We start from the raw sequence: 12,922 nt of genomic DNA, 5'->3' as shown, positions 1-12,922 counted from the left end.
TACATATTCTTAAACTATTAAAATTCTGTGTTTGCCTGTTGTTCTTCACAGTGGCATTATGGAATGCATAAACTAAGTTCCGTTGTAATAAAAATCCAGAGTTGAGGTAAGATCTAATCAAAATCTGACCTGACCTGACTCTTTCTGGATCCCTATTTAAAAATTGGTGTAATATTTGCTACTCTTTGGTCTTCTGGTATAGCAACTGGATTTAATGCTAGGTTACACAAATGGGCTGGTGTCATTTAACTTGCATCTGAGATCTTTAAGAACTCTTGGGTGTATGCCATTAGGACCTAGAAACATATTCATTTTTAACCCAGTAATTCTAAGGCCATACGTGGCTTGGGTCCTACTTACCTGCAGGACCATTTGGTTGCTTATGCTACCCTCAGGGATCTCAGCTCTGTGGGTATGAATCTACTGACTGTTCTGGGCCCCCGGGATGTTCGCCTGGCCTCGACCAGGGCCAGGGCCTTTTCGGTCCTGGCCCCAACCTGGTGGAATGAGCTCCCAGAGGAGCTAAGGGCCCTGTCGGAACTACCATCTTTCCGCAGGGCCTGTAAGACAGAGCTCTTCCGCCAGGCATATGATTGAGACCAGGGCAGAGCCCGGGTTCCATCCAAGATCCCTAATCCATCGGCCAGTCTTTTTCTCCTCTCTCTCTTACAGAATTAACGTCCAACCTCTCTCTGAACAAGTGGGGAAAGTGGGGAAAGTTATAGAATAGAATGCCATCTTTTTATTGTAATAATGGGGTATTTACAGGATTTTATGTGATTTTACTTTGATTTTATATTTTATTGTGAAACGCTGTGAGACCTTTTGGCGAACGGTGGTATATAAATCCAATTATAAATAAATAAATAAATAAATAACAAACAAACAAATTCCAGTGCAAAGTAATTTATGATGTTTAGGAATCTCATTTCTACAGCATGACTCAATAAGATGCTTATCCATTCAATGTCAGGGAAGTTGAAATATCTCAATATAATAATATCACCTGCTTTAACTCATCTCTATCTCAAGATCTGATTCAAGGGCTTGATCAGGTAGGTAATAGTACATACCCACCTTTAAGTAACACTCAGGGCCCAATATTCCTACACCAAGAGCCAGCTTTGTGTAATGGTTAGGAGTTAGAGTGAGCTAAGATTGGCCAGCGAAGCCCATTGTAACAAGAATTCTTTTTCCAGTTATGTGAGGGGAAAACGTAAAGTAAAGGAGCCAATAGGCCCACTGTTGGGTGCAGATGAACAAACTCTAACGGAGGATGCAGAGAAAGCAGAAAGGCTTAGCGCCTATTATAACTCTGTTTTTTTCCCACAGGTCAAAGGGTTTAGGCACATCTAGAGTTGGCAGTGGCCAACTTCTGTTAAAGAGTTAATTCTCCTGATGTTTTCTAACTTATTTGATTCTATTCTGTCTTTGATATAGAATGCAACACCTTCCCCAACCTGTCTCTCCCTGTCCTACTTCCCTGTCAAGACTGACTGCATCATATAGATTTTCTCTCACTGGAACACTGAATGAGAAGACAGAGGCTGACTCAGTAAATTTGTGCTTGACAGGGAAGTGCCCATCCAAAAGTGATTGCTGATTTTTCCATCAAAGGGGATTGTTTTGGGTTTGGTTTGGATATTGTTTCTATTTTCTGAGAATGTTATCATCATTTCCACATTTGAGTTTATTTCATTTCCACCATTTATAGGCTTCTCTAGACTGGAATGAAAATCACTGAATTGCATACCCTCTAGACACCATTCCACAAATGATATCCACTCTCTGCTAACAAGGTTGTAAACATCAATGAGGAAATTAAAATATTTCTTTTTCCATTTCTGATTCAGGAAAGACTTATTAAACAGGCTAAAGTGACAGGGATGCCTATTATCAATTGTTGGAATATGCAAAATTTATATTGTACATAGTTCAAAAACATATGAGGAATATCCTACGGTGGGGGGGGGGGATCAAAGGAGATGTGTATTTAGCATAGAATAGGAACTCTCTTTTGTTTTTCAAATAATCTCCTCCGGTGTTCTAATTGGCTCAAATGGAGCCTTCCCATTTCTTTGAGCACACTTCCTTCTTGCTTGCCTACAGAATAGGGGAAATGATGGCAACAGGACAGTTAGGTCTCTCTCTCTCTTTCTGTATGTTCCTTTCTTCCCTAGAGTCATGGAATAGAATCAAAGAATCATAGAATTGGAAGGGACTTCATTTAGTCCAATGCCCTGGAGAATGCAGGAAATTCACAACTACCTGCTCACCAACAGTGACCCCAATTCCATGTCCAAATGATACCCCCCAACCCCCCCCCCGAATCCCTGGTCAGTCTGGTCTGGAGGAAATTCACCTTTTGACCCCAAAATGGCAATCAGCATTCCCCTCACTCTATCTATACAAAGTTTGTTTCTCTTCTTAATAAAGCTATGTTTCTTTTCTTAATTAAGCAGCTTGTTGCTTTGTTCATCTTTACATATTTAAACTCTGCCAAAAACAATTTCACTATTACTCTGAATGGTTCTTTCTGTATCAATTGAGAGGTGAAGAGAACGTATTTCACTGCTGCATTTTATATTTATTGCAAAACTTAAGCAAATTTTTGTACATAGAGATACTTTATTACTATGAGTATGAACAAAGATGTTGTGCATCCAGCACAAGTGAAATGATCCAGACTGAAATTTAAACCCAATGCAAGCTGTGGTTTTCCTGTGTGCTCCAAAGAGGCAGAGCTAGGCCAGAACTACTGCAAGCATACCAGACTCCAAAATAACAATAAAAGTAAGTCAATCTAAAATCACAACCTTTGATTCTGTTCTCAAGATTATTTTGGAATAATATCCATCAAATACAAATGCCCAAAACTAAAGTTGGATTTCACTTGGAGTGTGTGCTTGACTGATCCAGCAAAGTATTCTACATATTCAGTTTAATGATCATTCAGCATTGTTCGTTGCAGCAACTTCCCATGGAAAATATCAAGATTCAGCGTAGCTTAAATCTTATCTAAGGAGAGTGGTTACCACTCTTGCTCCATCATTGTGATAAATGAATTGATGTACACCTGATTAAAGGCTATAGTCACTCCAGTCTTCTGGGGGAAATATCAATGTTTCACAAATAGTGCTAGTCCAGAGTTGACTTTTTTGTTCTTTAAAAAATTGTTTTGTAGGTTTAGAGGTGTTGCTTGTTTTTTTTGTTTTGTTTTTTGTTTAGATGCCATTTGATTTTGATAATGTGTTGTTATTAAGGAAATGCAGCTTGCATTGATGACAGATCGTCAGTACCCAGTGCTGTTACAGCAAAAGAAGGAGAAAGAAAGTGTAGTGGATTGAAAATAGTGGTGCACGCCACATACTTTATTTGTTTATTTGTTTATTTGTTTATTTGTTTATTTGTTTATTTGTTTATTTGTTTATTTGTTTATTTGTTTATTTGTTTATTTGTTTATTTGTTTATTTGTTTATTTGTTTATTTGTTTATTTGTTTATTTGTTTATTTGTTTATTTGTTTATTTGTTTATTTGTTTATTTGTTTATTTGTTTATTTGTTTATTTGTTTATTTGTTTATTTGTTTATTTGTTTATTTGTTTATTTGTTTATATACCGCCCTCCCCGGGGGGCTCAGGGCGGTTTACATAAGAACAACAACAGTACATAAAACAATCTATAAGCATGTGAATAACTTTACAATAATAACCGTATAACCGTATAACAATGTAACAGTATAAATAATATAGGCAGTACAACAATGCAACAATACAAACAGGTCCAGAGCATGTTGGTGGAACTCTGAGGGGGGGCGGGGGGGAGCAGGGGCCTTTCAGTCACTGTTGATTGTGTCTGGTCTCAACCAAATGCCTGGCGGAAGAGCTCCTTTTTGCAGGCCCTGCAGAACTGTTTAAGCTCCGTCAGGGCCCTGATCTCCTCTGGGAGCTCGTTCCACCAGGTGGGAGCCACGACAGAAAATGCTCTGGCCCTGGTTGAGACCAGGCGGACTTCTTTAGGGCCAGGAATCCTTAACTGGTTGGTGGCAGTGGAGCGCAGAGCACTTTGGGGGGCATAGGCGGGGAGGCGATCCCTCTGGTACACTGGGCCCTGACCGCAATTCCAAACCAGCCTTCTAGGAAGGCTGAGAGAAGAAAATCTTGTTCTGTTCACCCAGCAGCCTGTGCAAAACAATGTGGCTTATGTCACATATTACCTATGCAAGCAAACTTTTATCCCTCACTGCTATTTATACAGCTCCCCATCAAACAGTGCAACCCTAAACAGAGTTAACCCCTTCTAAGTCAATTGAAATCAATGGGGTATAACTCTATTTAGGATAGCAACGCTATTCTCTTATTTCTATGACAAACATTGCTCTCCCAGTGCAAGGCAAGAAGGCTGCTGTCTGAAGGGGAAGAACATTTACATGCTTAAGATTCAGGACTACAATGAAGGCTGTTGCTTTGTCCCCCCCCCCCCCCGCAGGATCTCTCAATGTGATCTCCCAATGTAGCTCCCAATGTAAAAAAAAATAGTTTAGAAGTTTAATGATAGCTGCTGCAATCTGCACGGCAGCTGCCTATAGTTCTTGCAGGTTGCTGTAAACCACAGTAAGAAACCTTGGGAATATTCCAGGAAGAGGACCATGTGACTGAAGCAAAACAACAAACAAACAAGCCATGTGGATAACTTATACCACACTGACTCCATGGTTAAAAAGAAGAAAAGAAAAGAACGGTATTGCAGTGCTTGGCTATCCATTTTCCTTTTACGTACTGTTTGTATCACTTCTGCTTGCATGGAGACCAAGGTTACAGTGGATGAGGGATAGGGTTGTGAGTGTCCTGCATAGTGCAGGGGGTTGGACTAGATGACCCAGGAGGTCCCTTCCAACTCTATTATTCTATGATTCTAAGGGCAGCCCAGTTCTGATGGGAAAAGTGTCTGATATGATCTTCAAATTCCAAGTTGCTGAAGCCCAGGTTTGTTGTTTTTGTTGTTTGCCATCACATCACAGCTTATTTAAGGCAATCCCAGAGGATTTACAAGACATGAGATATTCAGAAGTGGGTTGCCATTTCCTGCCTCCATGTTACAACCCTGGTGTCCCTTGGAGGTTTCCCATCCAAATACTAGCCAAAGCTGACCCTACTTTGTTTTCAAGATCTGGCTAGCATAGTTTAGCTTGCAAATATATAGTATTTAATTCTGTGAGAAACAACAATATTAAGTTACTTACAATGGTAGAAGATGCTGCTGTTAGTAGAATGTCCCCTCGGGGTCCATCCTGTTATTATTATATTTACCAAGTATGAACCTTCAAGTACTCAAGGAGTTGTCCAATTCCCCTCCAACACTATTTCCTTTTCTCTTTCCTGAAAGCCCCCATAACTTTCCCACTTTTCCTGCTTCTTCTCTCTTTCTGACTCAAAAGCTAACTTACATTTATCTGTTCCCCTGTCTTCATGTTCCCATCTGCCATTTCTAGAAGCTTCTAATAAGAAAACTATGGCCCATATATTCAGTCCTGGCTGCTGAGTCATGGCCCACTTTCATGGCATGGATCTCTCAAGGACATCTGGGCAGGGGAATTACTTTTCCTTGTATTACCCTCCCCATATCATTTCCCCTTTTTCCTCTTTCTTGCAACTATTATATTTTCCCTTTCCCTGCCTCATTCTCTTCTTCTCAGCCATACACCAACCTACCTTTCATCTGCCTCCCAACTTCAACTGTATTTATTATTTATTTCCTTCAAACCCCCCACACACACACACACACAGACACACCCACAGCAGGGAGGAAAGCAGCTTACATTGTTATTTCCACTTTTTATCCTCACAATTACCTGTGGGATAGGCTAAGCTAAAATAAGTGACTAGTCCAAAATCACAAAGCAAATTAACACAATAAGATGGGAACTTGAACCTGGGTTTTTCAGATTGAAGAAGATTGGTTCTTATATGCCGCTTTTCCCTACCCGAAGGAGGCTCAAAGCGGCTTACAGTCGCCTTCCCATTCCTCTCCCCACAACAGACACCCTGTGGGGTGGGTGAGGCTGAGAGAGCCCTGATATCACTGCCCGGTCAGAACAGTTTTATCAGTGCTGTGGTGAGCCCAAGGCCACCCAGCTGGTTGCATGTGGGGGAGTGCAGAATCGAACCCGGCATGCCAGATTAGAAGTCTGCACTCCTAACCACTACACCAAACTGGCTCCTAACCACTACACCAAACTGGTTAGATTGAAACTCTAACCACTGTACATTATTGGCTTTCATAAAGTGGCTGCTGTTGAAGAGTAGGAAGCAGCCAGGCCTTATTGAGTCATTGAAGTTGGTTGGCATTTAGTCATCTAGTGGTTGCTATCAGCCCTGAGTCCAATGAATCCTCCATCAAAGGCCAGAATAGGCCTGGAAAGGAACCTTCCTCCTTTAACTTCGAGAACCAAGCCTGGAATGCTGTGATTGCCTTGCAACAGCCACTGAGGAAATCCATTTCTTAAAGCTACAGGCACTACTTTAATCATTTTGGGTTTTAAAAACTCCCCAATATTTTTTTTTGAGTTTTCAGGTTTTTCAGGACTGTTGAAAGATCTATTTTGTTCATTCCCGGTTCCTATTAGAGGACTTAAGTATCCTCACATTTGGTCAACTTAGTCACTAGACTATAGAAGGGGAGACTTGCGGAGAAGGTGCATCCTTTTTATCTGCCTTTCCTTCCTTCTCTTTCCCCCACCCCTCCTTCTCTGTTCCTCTTACTTTCTGTCTCCTTTTATTTTCACACATCTCACTGTCACAATAATCTACCCAGTTACCTTGGTTACCAGCTTTTAATCAACTAGAAAAATGGAAGAATCCATTAAATAGGATTATTCTCCTAGGGAATGAAAAGAGGACCTGAAGCATGCATTTTTGTGTTTTTAATTATAAAAATATAGACAGATGATAGACAGACACAGAAATATGGCAAGTTTTAAGGAATAAGCATAGGGAATGGGGGAGTGCAGCTGTGGGATCTGTCTGTCTGTCTGTCTGTCTGTCTGTCTGTCTATCTATCTATCTATCTATCTATCTATCTATCTATCTATCTATCTATCTATCTATCTATCTATCAGGAATGCTAACAATTGGTATGCTATAACACTTTCAAGTATCTTTCCCAGAAATGCTAAATGTGAAATGTGATGATAGTTGTTGGGCTCCTGTGGTTCCGAAGATGGCTTTTTGAGCAACAGGCAAACCACTGCCTCTTTTAGCCCTTCTGGGAATTCCCCTGTTGAAAGGAAGAATTTTTGCCATTGTTGTGTCATTTTGCCTGAGTGGAGGATGAGCCACAATGCCTAGGATTGCCCCCCTACTCCTCCGAGGTGTGTGTGTGTGTGTGGGGGGCAATCTGAGGCTTTTCTTCCCTGTGTGCTTGAATTTGAATTTGGTTACATAAGCAAACAAATTGGCAATGGCTACCTGCCTAAAACTTGAACAAGTAGCTGCTGGCAGCCTCCTTCTTGTTTGCAACAGCCTGGCAGCATATTATTTTCTCTCTTTCCTTCCTGCATTCAGAGAACAGTGTGTTCTTCTGTTTAAAACCAGGGAAGGTTATTGATGGCAGCCCTATGAAAAGTACTGGTGTACATGAGAACTTTCAACATCTAGCAGACATGCAAGGGACCTTCATTTGAGTATAGATGTTGGTTTACCATGCTGGTGATTGACAAATGTTTTACAAACATATGTTATCTATACTTGTGTTTTTTGAAACAATGGTGTGTGCTTAATATTGACCTCTGAGGAAGACCTGTATAGGTCAAAATGTGTTAGGTCTTTGGGTGTTAGGATACAACTAACTTACATGTGTGTGACCTACAGAAAAAGTGTCACTCCCTGCTGCTTTTATTATTTTAAATATTTTTTATATATTTGAGTTCCAGAAATAGAATTCAACCATCATATATCTACATTATATAAAGGTGCAGCTTTTTCAATCTTTTTAGGTTCTCAACTCTATTTCCAGTTGGGGTTTTTTGTTTCTTCCCCCTCCCCCCTTTTGTTGCTGTTTGTAAGTCAAACTGTGAACCCAATTGTTTGATTCTGGTCATCCCTCTTTCAGATAGGCAAAACCTGTTTAGGAAACCGAAACAATTCCAGTTCTCCACAGCTGATCCTGGCAGAAACAGACCCAAATGTTCAGGTATCACTCTTGTTGGTTTTTAACAATTTGATATCTAGGGTCACCAGAGGGGGATGGGGAGTAGGGTTGCAAGATCCAGGTTGGGAAACTCTTAGATATTTGGAGATGGAGCATGGGGAGGGAAGAAACCTCCATGGAGTACAATGTCATAGAATTTACTTTCCAAAGCATCGATTTTCTCCAAGAAGCTGATCTCTGTAGCCTGGAGATGAGCTGTAACTCTGGAGGATCCTCAGGTCCAACCTGGATGCTGGCATCCCTAAGCCTAGGGAGGACAGGGATTTCAGTGGGGTAATAATACCATAGGGTCTACCCTTGAAAGAATCCATTTTATCCAGGGAACTGATCTCTGTACTTTAGAGAAAAGCTGTAATTCTGGGAAATCCCCAGGTCCCACCTAGAAGATAGCATCCCTATCCAGACAAGACTATCAAATATTACTTTTCAGTGATTTGGTAATTTTCTTGTTCTGAAACAGCAGATTTTAGAGAGATAGCGATGTTAGCTGAGTTTCCATTAAAGTGCAATTTTATCTTTGTATTAACTCACTAAGCCGTCCTCTAAAATTAATGCTACAGTCCTAACACCCTTTTAAAATCCATTGAAGACAACAAGCTTTAGAAGGACTGCCTATCAATGTCCCGAGGTGCTTATTCCACTGAGACAGATTTAGAAATTCTTGAGATCCCATGCTGGAACCATTAAGATTAAGTGCATTGAAGTTAAAATATTGTAATGATTACTCTAATTCATTTTTTAATAAACCGGTTACTATTTAAATGATTGTGCAATAATTAATTATACGTGGAAATTAATACACTTTTTTTTTGGGGGGGGGTACATTGCTATCAATTGTGCACTTGAAAGGGAACTACAGTCATTCCTGGCTTCCTGATTAATATTTCTATATAGCATGAATGTCTGCAAATTATCTGATTATCTTAATATTTTAATGTAAATTTTCTTAAAGTATATCTATTGTTGTTAAAAAAAACCTTCTGTCATGCAGAAAAGGTATGTGCATACAATTCTGTAAGGTAAACATAGTGATAACGAATGACCAAAGGACATTTAATGTGTTTTCTGGCTGCATTTAAGATATGATCCTGGTCTCCCTGGAGCTTGTATAAAGACTCTGTGAAAGTTTGGCTAGCAACTTCATATTTGAACAATAAAGATCACTGTTGAACAGAATCTCAGAGGACAAAACAGAAGTACTTACAGTCAGATCCATGCAACATTTAAAAAAGATTATTATGACAAACATTCTGTTTTCTAGTATAAAATAAGCAGTCCAATTGGAGCACAACATTTGTACCATATTATTTCCTCTGCCCAGACTCCATTCTGAAATTCTGCCTTTAAAAAAAAAGAGGGGGTGATCACAACACTGTTTCTAATTTTTTTAAGCAGTCTTGCAGCCTTACATTGCAGTGTTGTGTTGTTATAATGTTATAACAACATAACACTGCTAAGCAAGACTGCGTTTTAAAAGTTAGTGTTGTAACATTATAACCCAAGGTTTTTTAAAACAAATTACATTTGGGATGCTTTGGGGGGCAGGGGGGAGGCTATCACATGTGCAGAATGGTGGGACTAAGGGGCACAATGAAAACAAAGGTGCAAACAGGCACCATTTTGTAAAAAAACCTCACATTTTTGAAAATGAGAAGGGAGCAAAGCATGATGGGAAGCTGCCTCCATTGGACTCAATGCAGAAAGCATGTCATGACTTTCAGCCTGGGAAATAAGGGGAGGAAAGCCCAAATGCAGAAAAGTTAGAGTTGACTCACAGCATCCAAAGGAAATCCAAAGCAAGGCTAAAACTGCTCAGTGCAGGATCTGTCTTTTGCTCTTGACATTATGAGGTGCACTAATGGTCCTAAGATAAGGTTCTTAATAAGAAACTGAAAAGGACAACTAGTTCTTTTCAACAACTCTTTTTATCATTGTTCAGAAAATAATATATTGATAGATACTGACTTAAGACTAACAACTAATATTTATTATATTTATATTTATTTAATATGAAAGAAAATGCAAAAAGTAAAAAGTAAAATAATACATTTCTTAATGTTGATAGTTTTCTTTCTTCTGTCAACAGAAGTCACACAGTCCTCCATGGATTAAACCTGGGAATAAAAAATCAGTGGAGAGAAAAGAAAGCAATCCTGATGAACGGGCTAAAATCAAGGAGAAAACAAATTAAACATTATCCCGCTATCTTTAAAATGTTCTTCATTTGCTATCGTCTCCATCTTTTTAGTCCAGAGGCATGAAAATGTACCAGGTTTCTAAAGCATGCAATTTTTTCACTATTTTATGGATGTTTGTAAATTAGTCTAGAAATTTATGAAATAGATTGATTAGTATCTTTCAGCAATAATCCAACAGAAATGGATGTTTGGGGGGGGGAAATGCTTTGTAATACAGTCCAGTTTTTTGAATTTTATTCTGCCCTGATCTGTAACTTGCTTATTATAAATCACTCTGTTTTGTAAAGAAATGCTATTAAGAAGTTTTATTTTATTAACCATTCCTGTTTTGTAAGTATCATTATTATACACAAAAGACTGTTGGTTGGCCTTCTGGAAGGAATGCACACCAGGAAGTATGAAAGGTGGTTCAGTTGGATTAATCAGCACCTAATCAACTCCTTCTGCCACTACATATACATTTGCTTCAGGTATATTAGAGAAGAATACGTGGTCAATCCAGCCACAGTCCCACTATGTCTCTGCTGCTTTCTAGTGGGAGCAACTGCAATATAACACTATTGGGGGGGGGGGAGAAGACCACCCTTTTGCCAGGCTAGGAGGAAGAAATGACATTAGGGCAGTAACAAGCGAACAACCACATATTTGTGGAAAGCATGCCTGTCAACCACCAGATATCTCACTAGGAAAGAGGTGGAACAGTCAAAGGTTTGAGGGCAGATTCTCCTCCCTTGCTTATCTGTATGCCATAAACTGTCCTTCCCCCCCAAATGGAGAAGTCGAAGCTTCCTGTTGTTATTTGTATCCTGAAATCAAGCACCTGTGCAGCTCAACTTATATGGCTGTTTGGACAAAGTGCTCTCCTGCTGTGCAAATTGCTCTTTCTCTAATATTCCCATCACCAAAATCCCCCTGTGTTCTAACCCTAGGCTACAAAACCAGAGGGGTATGGCCCCTTACCATTTGCCCTATCATCTGAGCTATGAGTTTCCTTGCTGCGGTTTGCATAGAGCAAAGACTTAGGCTGTTTTCACACATTGTTAGGTAATGCACTTTAGCAATATTTTTCCTCTATGAAAGATTGTTATAGTGCTCCTAAAGCACAGTATTCATGGGTGAGAAAGCAGCATTAGTTGGCATTCTATGCTTTTTGGAGGCCAGGTATATTTTCACTATCTATTTCTTTGGTGGTGAATTTCATATTATTTCATATTTCATATTATATGCCAGAGCAGTGCAGACTTAGGATGTCATTGCTAAATAATGATCTGCCTCTGGCATGCCCTGTCACTGTCCATATAATTCAGAGATTCTCATTCCTTGGCTCATGGAATACCACATTACCTGGGACATCATGGTGAGGGTGGTATATAAATTAAATGAATAAATAAAATAATTACCATTGATTGAAAGAGCCATGTGACTACCATGTTCCTTATGTATTACTCCTCCAAAGACACATACAAATAAATGATACCACAATTAATATTAAATATCTATCTTTCCCATTGCAAAAGCTTGCTTGGAGCCAGGCAGCAATGTTGTGGTAGAATTAATCCCACTTTTCTGTGACTAGGGCAGAGTCTGCACTTACTTTCTTTATTCCATTGTCAATCCTGTTGAATTCAGATCGCTTTGAACTCGATACTTCCTCTCCCCCCCCGTCCCTATTGAAACAGGAAAGTGTTCTGCACGTGGTTAAGGTAGTTCAGAAGAGGGGGGAGCCAAGCCTCTTTTTTTTTTCTTGAAGGGGGGGGGAGAGGAGCCAAGCAGGGAACCTCTTTCTTTTCTTGGAGGGGTGGGGGAGAGGATCGAAAAAGGCAGAGGAGGGAGGAAAAATCCATGAGTTGAGAGAAGTTGAGAGAAATTGGGGGCTTCTCCTTTAAGGCAAGCTTGTCACATGACCAGGTGTAGCCTATCAGAGGTTCTCTACCACGGAGCTTTCTTTCCCAATCCGGATATTGAGGATTAAAAGCACTCGAAGATATCGCACAATAAAGGTAGGGTCACTCCGGATCAATCCTTCTTGCTGCATAAGGAAAATTTAAATCACCCCAAAATCCAAACGGAAATCGCATTCTGTGTAGAGGGCAGGGACTGAATTGATCTGGGGTTGGAATAAAAGCTCCGTGCAGTTTACACCTAGCTCTCTGTCCTTACAGCAGCCACTTGGATGCTGAGATGAGAGAGTAGAGGCTATAGAAGAGGATTCGGAGGTTGCTGGAGATGATGTCATTTATTTTCCTACCTGGTATGAAGCCCATACCTCACCACATATTTATTTTATTTATTTTTGTATTTATATACTGCCGCATTCCATCGGATTTAAGTGGATATAATTTTCATTTTAATTGGGGAAAAATATGAAAATAGCCTTCTGAGCATTATTCTCTGGAAATGAAGACACTGAAATCTCATTTGTTGGTTAAATGTTATTGCCAAATTCATCAGTGTAAAATGAGCCAGTGGTAGATGTAAACAAAGGTATAAGAGGCAGAAATAAGAGGGGAATGGTG

General features: G+C 39.8%; 1 protein-coding gene across 5 annotated transcripts in view; it reads left to right on the top strand.

The window, feature by feature from the left end:
* Nucleotides 1-10,728, top strand: part of LUZP2 (leucine zipper protein 2) — a 500,598-nt gene extending 489,870 nt beyond the window's left edge. For 3 of the 5 annotated variants that reach the window (XM_077322000.1, XM_077322004.1, XM_077321999.1), the window contains 2 exons: nucleotides 8,110-8,190; nucleotides 10,295-10,728. In XM_077322000.1, coding sequence (XP_077178115.1) covers nucleotides 8,110-8,190; nucleotides 10,295-10,399 — 186 coding nt within the window. In that variant the 3' untranslated portion in view covers nucleotides 10,400-10,728. The remainder of the gene's footprint in view (nucleotides 1-8,109; nucleotides 8,191-10,294) is intronic. The other 2 variants (XM_077322002.1, XM_077322001.1) reach the window with 1 other exon arrangement.
* Nucleotides 10,729-12,922: the final 2,194 nt, after the last annotated feature.

Source organism: Paroedura picta, chromosome 2 (assembly GCF_049243985.1).
Source record: "Paroedura picta isolate Pp20150507F chromosome 2, Ppicta_v3.0, whole genome shotgun sequence".
In the NCBI taxonomy this organism is placed as follows: domain Eukaryota; kingdom Metazoa; phylum Chordata; class Lepidosauria; order Squamata; family Gekkonidae; genus Paroedura; species Paroedura picta.
This window is presented reverse-complemented; position numbering and strand designations above follow the sequence as displayed.